This window comes from Mesoplodon bidens (genome assembly GCF_964165515.1).
Source record: "Mesoplodon bidens genome assembly, contig: HAP1_SCAFFOLD_523, whole genome shotgun sequence".
In the NCBI taxonomy this organism is placed as follows: Eukaryota; Metazoa; Chordata; class Mammalia; order Artiodactyla; family Ziphiidae; genus Mesoplodon; species Mesoplodon bidens.
In genome coordinates, this window is record NW_027672342.1 from 90,252 (window position 1) to 105,769 (window position 15,518).

Sequence of the window (15,518 nt, forward strand, 5' to 3'; positions counted from 1 at the left end):
AAAGGACTTTAGTTTCTCAGAGCAGTTTTAGGTTCACAGCAAAATTCAGAGGAAGCTACAGAGATTTCTGATATACCCGCTGCTGCCCCCCGCCATATGCATAGTATCCCCCATTACCAACATTCCCTACCAGTGTAGTACATTTGTTACGACTGAGGAACCTGCGGTGACACGTCATTATCACCCAGAGTCCATAGTTTTCATTAGGGTTCACTCTTGATATGTACATTCTATGGATTTGGACAAATGTATACTGACCTGTATCAGTCCTTTAATATCAGAGTACTTTCACTGCCCTAAAAATCCTCTGTGCTCTGCCTGAAAGCTCAGTCAGTTCACAAAGAAGATACACTAATTCTCAATCTGCACATGAATAGGTGTTCTAGGGCTTCCCCCGTGGCGCAGTGGTTGAGAGTCCTTCTGCCGATTCAGGGGACACGGGTTCGTGCCCCAGTCCTGGAAGATCCCACATGCTGCGGACCAGCTGGGCCCGTGAGCCATGGCCGCTGAGCCTGTGCTTCCGGAGCCTGTGCTCCGCAACAGGAGAGGCCGCAACAGTGAGAGGCCCGCATTCCACAAAAGAAAAGAAAAGAAAAGATGTTCTACATCATTATTCATTAGGGAAATACAAATGAGGCACCATTTTAACCCATTGGGATGACTGAAATTTAAAATACTTACAATAGGGGTAGTATTGACAAGGATGTGGAGCAAATGGCAGTCTTATACTTTGTTTATGGTAATTGAAGATGGTAAAATCACTTTGGAAATGGCTTGTAAATTCTTGTAATGTTAAAGGCACACCTACCCTGTAACCCAGCAATTCCACTCCTGCATATTTATCCATGTTAAATGAAAACATATGAGCATAAAAAGACTTGTACAGGGCTTCCCTGGTGGCGCAGTGGTTGAGAATCTGCCTGCCAATGCAGGGGACATGGGTTCGAGCCCTGGTCTGGGAAGATCCCACATGCCGCGGAGCAACTAGCCCCGTGAGCCACAATTACTGAGCCTGCGCGTCTAGAGCCTGTGCTCTGCAACAAGAGAGGCCGCGATAGTGAGAGGCCTGCGCACCGCGATGAGGAGTGGCCCCCACTTGCCACAACTAGAGAAAGCCCTCGTACAGAAACGAAGAGCCAACACAGCCATAAATAAATAAATAAATAAATAAATAAATAAATAAATAAATAAAAATTTCTAAAAAAAAAAAAAAAAAAAAAAAAAAAGACTTGTACAGTAGTGTTCACAACAGCTTTATCTATTAACAGTGGAAAACTTGAAACCACCCAATATTCATCAGTAGATGACTAAAAGAAAAAAACCCAATTGTGGTGTATTCATTGAATGATACCCTTCTCTGCAATAAAAATGAATTGCTGATACATACAGTAACATCTGTGGACTTCATACACTTCCTGTTGAACAAAAGCAGATGGTCAAAAGAATGCATAGTGTATAATTCCATTGATAGAGTTCTAGAATAGTCTAAATTAATCTATGATGATAGATATGTTGATAGAAGTCAAATCAATGTTTCCATTGGGTGAATGGGGAGAAGATTTTCTGCCAAGTGTCCCAAGGGCACTTTTCTGGCAGGAAGAAAATGTTTTATATCATGATTAGAGATGGTTACATGAAATTATGGAGTTGTTAAAATCTCTCAACCATACACCTAAAATGTGTACTTATTGTGTATAATTGTATATAAATTATATAAAGTTGACAGAATAATGGACTAAGAGGCTACAATGAAGGTTAATGTTGATGAAGTCAATAGAAATTATAATATAACAAATATTTTAGTAATTCATTAAGAACAGATCCATTTCAAATAGAAATAATGTGTAACATGTTCTTGGATTGTTGATGATCCAAATAATGATGAGTAATGAGTCAAATGATCAAACTGGAAAAAGTACTGAAAATTTGACATAAAATACTGACATATAAAACTCACAATCTGTATCTAAAAATGAGAAAATCTATGACAACCTAGTAGTAATGTGTTATCAATTCCAAGTACTTAGGTTCAATCATTACACCAGAAACTTTATGTGTTCTGAATTCTTACAGCTTATCTGTGAAAAAAGGCTTGATCCAAATTTTTTAAACTTGACAATCCTAAAATGTGCATATTATCAAACGAATTATTAATTTGAAATGTTCATAAACACCATAAAATTTCATCAATCTTACTAGAAAAGAGACTGAATTACATTTGTGTTCCTTGTATAGAAAATGATCTTCAACTTCATTGCTGAGATAAAAGTGTATGAAGCCCAAATATATAACTTTTATAGAGTTGTGTTTGCAGCTTAAATATTTTTTTTTTCTGAATTTTTAGTATTTGTGGGGTTTGTCCATTTAAAAAATTTGTAATTTGTGCTATTCATTTCAAATAAATATTAAAGACACCCCTCAAGTTTTGTAAACTTTTTGCTCTACAACTCCTGAGCATACCTTGGGTCAATGAATCTCTGAGTATAAAAAGCAATTCACGGAAAAATGCATTCAGTCTAATTTGATAAAGCTCAAAAACACGCTAAGCTTCATATGTTTACAGATTAAAGACAAACGTGGTAATATCATAAGGAAAGACCCACAGCGGGCTCCAAAGCAGGATGAAATTATGGCTTCAGTGGCCCTAGGCACTTTTTGCCTTCAGGGGCACTCTCCTCCTTAAAAATACCAAAATTTATATTTTATGACTGTATTGGTATAAAGACAAATAAATGGTAAATATTAAAAGATTTTCTTCAACGTAATATTCCACTTGTTTTTCTGATTTTATAAGAAGTTAAAACATTTCTGTGTGTCCCTAGCCCAAGCTACCCTATAAAATGGAGGAGCCCCTCTGTTCAGGATTCACGGTAATATTCCGTTTCTTACACTGTGGTGAGTAGCTTAGCATTTTATAAATATCCTTTCATGGCTACTTTAATAAAAACGTATGTAATACATTCTTCAAGGATACACATTAAAATGGTTATCTCAGGGAAATAGAGATTCCGGTGATTTTTTTTTCCATCTTCTCTTTCAGAAAATTTTTTTTTTTTTTTTTTTTTTTAATAGCCAGCCAGATCCCTATTTTACAAAAGTATTAATATTATTTTAAAAAGGATACCTACGCAATTTATAGTGCAATATAGTTCCGCACAGTTTTGTAACTTTCGTATTTGAACACTGGATTTGAATTTGGCCAACAGTCTGCCTGACAGAGAAAAATCTAGAAACGAGAATAACAGTCTTTGCCTCCCGCTGGGATTGTTAAATTTCCATAACAGGCATCGGGGCTTTCCGATAAGCCACGCCCTCTTTCTGGAATGTTCTTCAGCAGGACCCTGCCCACTTCTTCCCTGGCTCACCCCTTCTCATTCTTTGGTTAGGGTTTTCTGCTCAGTAAGATCGTCGCTGGCTGACCGGTCTGGATCGGGCCTAACTCAGCCTCTGCTTTCCTTTAGAGCCTTGATCAGAACTAGTAATTATTTGTTTTTCTGTCTCCTCTATTAGAGTATAAGCTAGTGGTGACGCCTCATCGTCGAAGTCAGCAGTAAGCGTTAAAAGAAAAAAAAATGGGTAGGCTTCCCAGGGGGTTTTACTGTTATATTCTGTACTGTTTTTCCTCTTTCCAATACTTAATGTATCCCTTTTCTATGATACAAAGTATATACTTCCCCCAAAGTACGTGTTGATTACATATTATATTTTAGGTCTTTAAAGGAAATCGAAAGAGAAAAACAATTCCTTCGCAACCCGTAACACCCCTGCTGAAACTCCTGAGGCGTCTAAAAGGGAAGAAAAAGGACTGGGCGGAAAAGACAGCAGGGTAAGCGTCCAGGTCGCCCGGGGTGGGCGCATCGGTGGGCGGCCGCTACCTGGAGAAATCCGGGTCAAGGCCGCGGTGGAACCTCGGCCTCAAGCTTTCCCCCAGACCCCGCCCCTCACGGTCGCTCCTGATTGGGCGGCCCTGGGAGCCCGGAAGTGACGCCGCGCCGGGCTTCCCGGCCTCCAGGCGGAGCCCGGGCGTGTCTCTTCCCACGCCCCGCCCCTCGGGGCACCAAAACAAGAAAGCGACGGCCGGGGCGGGGCCTGCGGACGGCCGACGCCACGCAGAGGGCGGGTCCTGCGCTCGGGGCTTCTTCGGTTGGGTGGTCGGTTACGGATGTTGGCGACTGATCGCAGGCCCGCACTTCCGTTCTCGGCCGACTGTTGAGTTGAGGCATGGAGGCGGAGGCTGGTTAGCGGCCGGGGGGAGGCCGAGACGGGTGAGGAGAGCGTTGAACTCACGGCTGCTGGCCCGGTGAGCGTGGGAGTGCGCACGGTGTAACCGTCGCAGCGTGTGAGGCCCGGGCGGGTGGGGTAGGGGCGGCGTGAGCTCGGCCGCGTCCCTCAGGACAGTTGCGGCGCCCATTGGGGCGCCCTCCGGTCCTCTCCCTTCGCGTCGTCTGCAGTGCCGTCCCGTGTGAGCTCTTCTGAGTCTGGGCGCTGCGTAGTTTCTGTGGGAGTGAGTGGGGTGTCTCACTACAGAAAGTCTCTGTCCGCTCGGCGCCCCCTGCTTTCTCCTGCTGGGGTTCGTGCCTTTGGAGAGTGTGCCCCTCCCGAGTGGCCACCTGAGCCCTCCCTGCCCCACCTGAAGGCGATGGAGCGCTGACAGCCAGCCAGAGGGCCCTTTGCCGTCCTCCCCACCTTCCAGGAGCGACGATGTGGCAAGACCTGTGTGGCCCAGAAGGAATCGGGCCCGAGGCTCGAAGGAAGAAGAGCCCTTGGCTGGTCAGTCAAAGCGGCAGAGATGTTAGCTACTGACGATCGTAGGGCTGAACTCACCTGCTAATTGCGGGACTTAATGACAAAGTGCCTCGCTGTCCCCAGCGTGGGGACGAGGTCCCCCGTGGAGCCACTCCCCCTGTGGAGTCAGAATGGCAGTTGCACTGTTTCTTCATTCCTTGTTAGATCCACAGGCATGTTGTCTAACCTCTGGGAGCTTGAGCCCTGTCATCAAATGGTAATATTTGGTGGTTCTTTATAAGGATTGATGTGAAGCCCAGGTGAGAGAGCGAGTCTAAAAACCACTTCCTCAGTTTTGTTTTGTTTTGCTTTTTCAGAAATGTTGGGGGCCAGAGTCTGGTTATATATGAATGCAGATCCTCACCCATTCTCAAATAAACCCAGGAATCTCGACTGAAAGGATGGCTTCGCTGTAGGCCATTACCCCAGGTAATTATTTGTTGTTTTTTTTTTTTAATTTTAAATGTTTACATGTTTTATTATTTATTTGTTTGCATTGGGTCTTAGTTGCAGCAGGCGGGCTCCTTAGTTGTGGCATGCGAACTCTTAGTTGTGGCATGCATGTTGGATCTAGTTCCCAGACCCAGGGATCGAACCTGGGCCCCCTGCATTGGCAGCGCGGAGTCTTAACCAGTGTGCCACCAGGGAAGTGTCGGCAGTTATTTGTTAAATAGACACTTAAGACTTTTTTTTTCAGGCACTTATTATGTGCCAAGCACTGAGAAGTAAGACAAAAGAAAAAAAAATACAGAACGGATCCTTGCCCCCTAACACACGCAGAATTGCTGAGGATGGAGCTTGTAGGTGGGAGACAGATAAGTAAACAGCTCAGCCTAACATGGTAAATGCAGTGATAGAGACCATGTACAAAGTCCTGAGGGGATGGAGAAAAAAGTCATCAAAGACAGATTGGAAGGTAGGGAATGAGTCAGACAAGCCTCCAGGCATGATGATGCTCAGAGGTAGTTCTCAAATCTGGCTCCTCCCACCCCCGCCCCCGAAATATTTACTTATTTATTTATTTTGGCTGTGCTGGGTCTTAGTTGTGGCTTGCGAACTCTCAGTGGCGGCATGCATGTGGGATCTAGTTCCCAGTCCAGGGCTCGAACCCCGGCCCACTGCATTGGGAGTGCAGAGTCTTACCCCCTGGACCACCAGGGATGTCCCCCAAATCTGGCTTTTTATCAGACGTACTGGTGGAGTCTTTTTTAGAACGCATCTGAATTTTCTCAGTGGTATCTCACCATGTGCCTTTGCTAATTTTTTTTGCCAAGTTCCTTTGGTGAGTCTGAGGCACATCCAGGGTTAAGAAGCAGGCAAAGGTATGAAGAGTAGGTGTCCAAGGCAGATGGAAGAGCTTCCATAAAGGCAGGTAATGCCAAACACCAGGAAGCATTTTAGGAAGTGCAAGTGAGGGGGAATGTCAAGAGATGATGCTGAAGCCAGGTCATGGAGAGCCTTGTGTGGTGAGGTCAGAAATTTTAATTTTATCGGCCAAAGGTAGAGGAGTCATTTGTGCTTTTAGAGTCTGGTTTTGGCTTTGGCCTTTGGCAGCACTTTGGAGGAAGAATTGATGGTGGATCAAACAAGAGGCAGATCATTTAGGTTTCTTCTGTAATCCAGACAAATAATGAAAATGTATTGAACTAAGGAAATGGCAGTCTCACTGAGAGTAAAGTACAGAGGTAATCAAGGTGGTAGACTCTATGGAACTTGTAGAGATGGGGGCTAAGGGAGGATAGCATAGGAGAATTCACAGGTTACTGGTTTGAAAAGTGAAGTCATGGTAATACCGTGGATACAGAGAATACAGGACAGATAACACATTGACGGGAAGGACTTTGTTCTGTTCTGGTCCTGTTTACTTTGAGGCAACTGTCAAGTGAGTATAGATTCACTGTACAGTTGGATATTGAGTACGGTCAGCCTTCCATATCTTTGGGTTTCCCATGTGTGGATATAGAGGGCCAACTGTGTTCCCTGTACTCCACTATTTTATGGAAGGGACTTGAGCATCTGCAGATTTTGGTGTGCATGGGGGGTACTCCTGGAACCAATCCCCTGCAGAAACTGAAGGGCAGCTGTATATCTTTGTGGAATTCTAGGCTAGGCTATCATTTATTGAGTAGCTGAAACACAAACATGGCATTGAGTTTTACCTACGTTCTCAGTCTTTGGGGAAGCTTCATTATAAATAGTAGTTGAAGAAATAGGTTGAATTGTCACCCACAAAGAGGATATTGAATGAAGGGTTAGAGTCCTGAGGACAAACCTTTGGAAATGTTGATATGAAGCAGGGGGAAAAGGAACAGATGATTATGGGGGCTGGGTAGAGGAAGTGAGAGAAGAATGCTGTGTTGTCGTAGCTAAGGAATACATGCTTAGCAGTTTCATATGCTTTAGAGGAGTCCATTAAAGAACCTACTGGATTTGGTATTAAAGAGATTATTAGGGACTTTTGTGAAAACATACAGTGAAACATAAGGTAGAAGCCAGAGTGCAAAGGAGCTAAAGAAGTGAATCTAAATTATTTTTTCAAGGGGAGTTCCCTGGTGGTCCAGTGGTTAGGACTCGGCGCTTTCACAGCCGTGGCCCGGGTTCAATCCCTTGTCAGGGATCTAAACTAAGATCCCTCGAGTCGCTCAGCGTGGCCGAGGAAAAAAATAAATAAAAGCAATTGTGAAGAAGTTTAAAATAAATAAATTTTCAAAAAGTTTAGCTAGGAAGGATAGAAGAAAGTGATTGTTATTTGAAGTTTCTGTCCAGCTATTATTGATAAATGATATCCCCTGGATAAGTCAATAGAAAATTACAGTTATACCTCTGGTGAAGCATCCTATGTTATTGGCAAAAATACTGTCTCTCTGATGCACAGGAGCCGCTCTTACTTCTGTCATGCAGCTTGAGGATTCCCTGGACTCCCCCATTTGTGGTTCAGTAATGATTCCAAGCAGTAAAAACACTGATGAACTTAACAAAACTGTCCTCCAGAAGAACTGAATTGTACAAAAATTTGCAAGATTCATAGTCATCTACCAGCAGTTTTCCCTTAAAAGAAAAATTTCAGTATACCCTGTTCAGATTTTTTTGGGCTTAGCTATCAGGCCAATGATGATTTTAGTTTTAGGAACATAACCACACCCACTTATGGCCTTTGAGAGGAACTATGGAAACATGTTTCTATTGTTGATTTGCTGTAGCACTGTTCTCTCTGTTTTCTAAATTCCATGGCACTTATCTGTTATATGGCAGTACCTCCTATCTACTTTGAGAACATTTAGTTTGCTTTCTGGAATGTGGAAGTAAGCCAGCTCTCTGAGTGAGTGAAATAAAAAGCAGCCTCCATAATTTTTTTTTTTACTAGAAAGTTTATTTTGCTAACTAACTTCTCTGTTAATAATTATTTTAAAGTATACAACATTTTGGGCTTCCCCGGAGGCGCAGTGGTTGAGAGTCCACCTGCCGACGCAGGGGACACTGGTTCGTGCCCCAGTCCTGGAAGATCCCACATGCTGCACGGAGCGGCTAGGCCCGTGAGCCATGGCCGCTGAGCCTGCGCGTCCGGAGCCTGTGCTCTGCGACGAGAGAGGCCACAGCAGTGAGAGGCCCGTGTACCGCAAAAAGAAAAAAAAAAATGTATACAACATTTTATTTGTACTTCAGTACCTTGATTTTTTCAAAGTTGCAGTTGACTGCAGTCTTGTTTCCTGCTCAAGTCAAGCTTGAAACAACTGATGTTTGAGAAATCTTCCCTGAGTTTCATTTTCTGTCCTTGCATTGTCTAGAAGGGTGAAACTTGTTGAATTAGATTACATCACTGGAAAAACACAGCTTCTGCAGACTTTTAACTTCCTGGTATTATATTACTGGTTTTTCAAGTATGAGAAGTTCTTTGAGTGAAATTTATATTCTGCAGAAACATAGTGTCTATTCTGTTACTTCATATTTCCTAGTTTGCAGCACCCTTAAAAAATGTAATTGAATTAGAATTAGTGTTAGGAAAGGGCAGGACCCTCCAGCTGAACTAGCATATTACTTTTTAAATTTTTCACACAAGGACTGTGTAACTCATGCTATTTTTCTGCTCTACTTTTCAGGAAGCTCCTAAATTAGGCCTTATTGAAATTAAATTTCTTGTACATAAGTTTTGATTTCTCTCCCTTTCTAAATTGCCTTCTAAAATGTCTTTTTCTTTATACTTTAATGTTGAAAGCTGCCCTGCATTCTTTTCAGAAGCCTGAAGAAAGTATACAGTTAATATTTAATAAATTTTAAAAATCAGTTCACAAGACAAATCCATGTTTTTGATTGTACAGAAACTATAAATACTGTCAAGATGTGATCAGTGTCCCATTAGCAGAGCTTATTATGCAGTCTGAATTTTTGGGTGGTAATGCATTCAAAAATGTAACATTGTCAAGTTTCTGTACCCAAGTATTCAATGACTTGGGTCATGTTTCTTAACCTTTTATTGTCCCTTCTCCCTCTCTGAAAGGAAACGTTTAAGACATTTCTTTCCTATGAATTTGCCATGAATTTTAATCCCACCAATATATATTATATACTTCTTTACGTAATGTCCATATACCTGTGCTTTATATGTAAAAAGAGTAGGATGTGTTCCACTAACCAGTTTTCATCTCCTTGAGGATGATGTCACTCCTGATGAGAATGCATGGATTAGGATCATCCAGTTAGGCAATGAACTTCATTGGGTTTACAGTTGGGTTTGTAACTTTTTTCCCATCAGGCTGATATACATTCATTAGATAATGAAGGTCAAGTTTTCAAGACCGGTTTTGTTGGGTAATTTCCTGGCCCAATTCCCAATAAAATGTTTCCATACGATAGAACACTTGGTTTGATTTCCCTTGGGTGTGGTTTTCTCCATTTTTGTCAAAGACTGGCTAATAGCTGTTTGGCTAATACATTGAGTTTGTCTGATGTTTCTCGCATGAATAGACTGGGGTTGTGGGTTTGGGGAAGCATACTGCAGAGTTGAAGTTCCTGCCTCATCACATTGTGTCAGGGGTTACCAACACGACTTAACCACTGGTGATGTTAACCTTGATCACTTGGTTTGAGGTTGTGTTTGCCAGGTGTCTCCACCATAAGTGTGATTTTCACTTTGCATCCTTTCTTATTTGGAAGTGTTTCACCAAGTCCAGCCCTCGCTCAAGATAGGGTGGGATTAAGCTCCACTTCCTGGAATGGGGAGTATCTGTATATATTATTTGCAATTCTTCCATAAGGAAAGTTTGTTCCTTCCCCCACATTTGTTTATTCATTCATTTGTATCAGTATGGATTCATGTATATTTATACTGTGGGTTATAATCCAATATTACATTATTTTGTTACTCAGATTGTTTCAGCTTTGGCCGCTGGGAGCTCTTCAGGTTGGTGTCTATTATGTCCCTTTGACATGCCCCCATCCTTTTGTGTTTTGTGCACTTTGTTTCTGTTCCGGGCTTCCCTGGTGGCTCAGTGGTTGAGAGTCTGCCTGCCAGTGCAGGGGACACGGGTTCGAGCCCTGGTCCTGGAAGATCCCACATGCTGTGGAGCAACTGGGCCTGTGCGCCACAACTACTGAGCCTGCGCTACAGAGCCTGCAGGCCACAACTACTGAGCCTGTGCTCTAGAGCCTGAGAGCCACAACTACTGAGACCGCATGCCACAACTACTGAGGCCCACGCACCTAGAGCCCGTACTCCACGAGAGAGGCCACCGCAATGAGAAGCCCACACGCCACAACAAAGAGTGGCCTCTGCTTGCTGCAGCTGGAGAAAGCCAGCACGCAGCAACGAAGACCCAACACAGCCAAAAATAAATAAATTAACATTAAAAAAAGTCCCCCACTATTATTGTGTTACTGTTGATTTCCGCTTTTATAGCTGTTAGCAGTTGCCTTACATATTGAGGTGCTCCTATTTTGGGTGCATATATATTTATAATTGTTATATCTTCTTCTTGGGTTGATCCCTTGATCATTGTGTAGCATCCTTCCTTGTCTCTTGTAACATTCTTTATTTTAAAGTCTATTTTATCTGATATGAGTATTGGTGCTCCAGCTTTCTTTTGATTTCCGTTTGCCTGGAATATCTTTTTCCATCCCCTCACTTTCAGTCTGTAACTGTTCCTAGGTCTGAAGTGGGTCTCTTGTAGGCAGCATATATATGGGTCTTGTTTTCGTATGCATTCAGCGAGCCTGTGTCTTTTGGTTGGAGCATTTAATCCATTCATGTTCAAGGTAATTATTGATATGTATGTTCCTATTACCATTTTCTTAATGGGTATGGGTTTGTTTTTGTAGGTCGTTTTCTTTTGTGTTTCCCACTTAGAGAAGTTTCTTTAGCATTTGTTGTAGAGCTGGTTTGGTGGTGCTGAATTCTCTTTGCTTTTGCTTGTATGTAAAGCTTTTGATTTCTCCGTTGAATGTGAATGAGCTCCTTGCCAGGTAGAGTAATCTTGGTTGTAGGTTCTTCCCTTTCATCACTTTAAATATACCGTGCCACTCCCTTCTGGCTTGTAGAGTTTCTGCTGAGAAATCAGCTGTTAACCTTATGGGACTTCCCTTGTATGTTACGTGTCGTTTTTCCCTTGTTGTTTTCAGTAATGTTTCTTTGTCTTTAATTTTTTGTCAATTTGAGTACTGTGTGTCTTGGCGTGTTTGTCCTTGGGTTTATCCTGCCTGGGATTCTCTGCGCTTCCTGGACTTGGGTGGCTATTTCCTTTCCTATGTTAGGGAAGTTTTCGTCCATCATCTCTTCAAATATTTCCTTGGGTCCTTTCTCTCTCTCTTCTCCTTCTGGGACCCCTATAATGTGAATGGTGTTGCATTTAATGTTGTCCCAGAGGTCTCTTAGGCTGTCATCATTTCTTTTCATTCTTTTTTTCTTTATTCTGTTCCACAGCAGGTGAATTCTACCGTTCTGTCTTCCAGATCACCTATCCGTTCTTCTGACTCAGTTACTCTGCTGTTGATTCCTTCTAGTGTATTTTTCATTTCAGTTATTGTATTGTTCATCTCTGTTTGTTCTTTAATTCTTCTAGGTGTTTTTTCTTTAATTCTTGTAGGGCTTTGTTAAACCTTTCTTGCATCTTCTCGATCTTTGCCTCCATTCTTTTTCCAAGGTCCTGGGTCATCTTCACTGTCATTTTCCTGAATTCTTTTTCTGGAAGGTTGCCTATCTGCACTTCATTTAGTTGTTTTTCTGGGGTTTTATTTTGTTCCTTCATCTGGTACAAAGCACTCTCTGCCTTTTCATTTTGTCTGTCTTTCTGTGAATAGGGTTTTCCTTCCCCAGGCTGCAGAATTGTAGTTCTCCTTGCTTCTGCTGTCTGCCCTCTGGTGGCTGAGGCTACCTAAGAGGCTTGTGCAGGCTTCCTCATGGGAGGGACAGGTGGTGGGTAGAGCTGGGTGTTGCTCTGGTGGGCAGAGCTCAGTCAAACTTTAATCTGCTTATCTGCTGATGGGTGGGGTTGTGTTCCCTCCCTGCTGGTTGTTTGGCCTTAGGCGACCTAGCACTGGAGCCTACCTGGCTCTTTGGTGGGGCTAATGGCGGACTCTGGAAGGGCTCCCACCGAGGAGTACTTCCCAGAACTTCTGCCACCAGCGTCCTTGTCCCCACGGTGAGCCACAGCCACCGCCCCTCCTGCCTCTGCAGGAGACCCTCCAACACTAGCAGGCAGGTCTGGTTCAGTCTCCTATGGGGTCACTGCTCCTTCCCCTGGGTCCCAGTGCTCACACTACTTTGTGTGTGCCCTGCAAGAGTGGAGTCTCTGTTTCCCCTAGTCCTGTCAAATTCCTGCAATCAAATCCTGCTAGCCTTCAAAGTCTGATTCTTCAGGAATTCTTCCTCCCGTTGCCGGACCCCCAGGTTGGGAAGCCTGACATTGGGCTCAGAACCTTCACTCTAGTGGGTGGACTTTGTGGTATAAGTGTTCTCCAGTTTGTGAGTCACCAGCCCAGCAATTATGGTATTTGATTTTATTGTGATTGCACCCCTCGTCATTGCAGCTTCTCCTTTGTCTTTGGATGTGGGGTATCTTTTTTGGTGAGTTCTAGTGTCTTCCGGTTGATGATTGTTCAGCAGTTAGTTGTGGTTCCGGTGCTCTCGCAAGAGGGAGTGAGTGCACATCCTGTACTCCGCCATCTTGAACCAATCTCTGAAATTAATTTCATTTAACCCTTTTTACTTGAGTTTGGATGGTGGAGGCTCTGATGGTAGTATAAAACCCCAAATTGGAGACAGTTGAAAACTGTAAGTTTCAAACTTAGTAGGAATAGTTTTGTAGCTATTATCTTTGCAGCCATTACAGTTTATACTGCCTTGACGAGCAGTGAGTTATGGGCAGCAGTTCATACACACATGTGCAAATTCATGTGTATATATACTTCCAAACCAAGAGAAAATTCTTCTCTATATGAGTTTTTGTTATTGGTATGGACTAATATTTGGGGATTTCTAAGGTTTCCAGGGATTTCGGGAGCAGGGCCTCAGGGAATGTGAAAGGTTTCCTGAACTTTTCACTTGACTCCAGTACATGATTAGAACACTCCAAACTCTGTACTTTGAAAACATTGATAATTCTATGTCTCTGTATATAATTTCCCATCAGTACTGTATAGTTTTGAGCCGGCTTTATAACACAGCTGTATGTTGCCTTATGATGTTTATTACTAACTGCTTTCATTTCATTATTTTTCATGTGTCACAGGTAAAGTTTTTACGAGTAAGCTCAGATTGAGTTTAGCCAGTGATTGATAAGCTGGCCAGCAGAATGTTCTGGATGTGGTCGAGGCACATTGTAAGTTGAAGACATGATCATTAGTAGGAAATGTACCCATTCTCCACCAGAATAGGCCTGAAGTGTTGTGTGTTTTTTTTTTTTTTCTTTAGTCTTTCCATGTCTTCTTTTCTGGATACAGGTACAGAATGAGCACATGTTGTTGGTGTACACCAGGTGGTATTTCCACCATTGACTTCCTGCAACGCTGTGCATCCAAGACCCACTCCAGTGAATTTCAAACAGCTGATGAAGACCTCTGCTACTGCTTAGAATGTGTGGCGGAATACCACAAAGCAAGGGATGAATTGCCATTCTTACATAAGGTACTTTACATTAATTGGGCAGTATTTTTCAGAGCTTGATAACTAGGAAGAGAATAAATTTAAACTCTGTTGGAAGCATTCAGGGAACTGAAAACGTGATTTAAACTGTGAATGCTAATATACGTGTAGTATGTAACTCATAGCCTGGTAGATAGTAGGTGCTGAATAAATGCTTATTGATTGATGGAATTGAATTGAAATCTAAAGCAGAATTTTATAATCCTCCACTTTTAGACATTTTGATGTGAAACAGTTTCATGAAATGAAGTGACGTATGGGGTATTTTTGGGTTCATGTTTTAATGTCGTTGTGTTTGACTTTCTTAACAACCAGGTATCTGAATGGCTTGGGTTATTCTTTTATTGGCTAATAGTTCTCTTTTTCCCCTCTCTTCATTTTTTAATGTTAAGTGCTATAAATCAATAAAGACAAACATTTTTTTCATTCACAGGAACCAAAGTGAAACATATAATTTTAAATATGTGGCTTTGAATATTGGTTTATTATATTTATCTGGTGAGAAATGGAATACAGACCATAGAGTTACGTATAATAATATAGAAGAGAGGAGGGGATGATAAGTTATGAACATTTTGAGGAAAACTTTACGTTTACAAAGTTGCCTAGCGATGAAGCTAACCAATGCCTTTATGCTAAAGCTGATGTTTCAAGGTAATTACCTATGGCTGGAACATAGGAGGGAAGTCAGAGAAGGCCCAGCTTGTGTAAAGAAGCTCCAACTTCTCATTTCCTTTTCAATAGAGTATAGTTGACAGTGCTGTTGATAACAAAACTCTGCAAGAGCAATGTTGTAAACATCTCATGCTCTATGTACTCATGTTCATGTATCATAAAAGCCACTTTTATGTTCAGTGACTGTTTTCTTTAAATCTAATATAATTTTTTTTTTTTTTTTTTTGGTACGCAGGCCTCTCACTGTTGTGGCCTCTCCCGTTGCTGAGCACAGGCTCCGGACGCGCAGGCTCAGCAGCCACGTCTCACGGGCCCAGCAGCTTTGCGGCATGTGGCATCTTCCCGGACCGGGGCACGAACCCGTGTCCCCTGCATCGGCAAGCGGACTCTCAACCGCTGTGCCACCAGGGAAGCCCTGGTACTTCTTTAAACTTCTGAATTTTTATGCTTAGGAAAAGGCTTTCTAGAAGGATCGTCACATCCAGTATATTTTGTTGCTAATAAGATATAAAGCACACTGCCCGTTTTTCTTTTCCTGTAGGTTTTATGGGAATTAGAAACCTCACGTCTCATAAATCACTTTGAAAAGGCCATGAAGGGAGAAATTGGAGACGATGACGAGTTACATATAGTAGACAACAATGGAGAGGCACAGCTGTTTGACCTTACTGGCCAAGACTTTAAAAATAAGCTTCGAGTTGCTCTTCTTGAAATACTGAAATATCCTTATTTGCTTTTACATGAGCGTGTTAGTGAGTATCTTGGGTGTTTCACAGTTGTATCATTTTTATATTTTAAGAATTGTAAGAATTTGGGTTTATCTATATTGAAAATCTGTTTCTTAAACATATACTTAGGATACTTTTTTTTCCAAACGTTTTATTTTGAGCATTTCCAAACCTAGAAAAGTGAATTACACAGTGAA

At 42.3% G+C, this 15,518-nt stretch overlaps 2 protein-coding genes across 2 annotated transcripts in view; both read left to right on the forward strand.

Annotated features, from left to right (window-relative positions):
• LOC308610338 (transcription termination factor 1-like) overlaps window positions 1-3,985 on the forward strand; it is a gene marked incomplete at both ends in the record, with an annotated part of 35,808 nt that extends 31,823 nt beyond the window's left edge. Inside the window, 2 exon segments of the mRNA XM_081259512.1 lie at window positions 3,511-3,550; window positions 3,721-3,985. Of these exon segments, the coding sequence (XP_081115638.1) occupies window positions 3,511-3,550; window positions 3,721-3,985 (305 nt within the window).
• Window positions 3,986-13,465: 9,480 nt separating this feature from the next.
• Window positions 13,466-15,518, forward strand: part of LOC308610337 (putative helicase senataxin) — a 61,453-nt gene continuing 59,400 nt past the window's right edge. Inside the window, exons 1-2 of the mRNA XM_081259511.1 lie at window positions 13,466-13,900; window positions 15,135-15,345. Of these exons, the coding sequence (XP_081115637.1) occupies window positions 13,724-13,900; window positions 15,135-15,345 (388 nt within the window). The 5' untranslated portion in view covers window positions 13,466-13,723. The remainder of the gene's footprint in view (window positions 13,901-15,134; window positions 15,346-15,518) is intronic.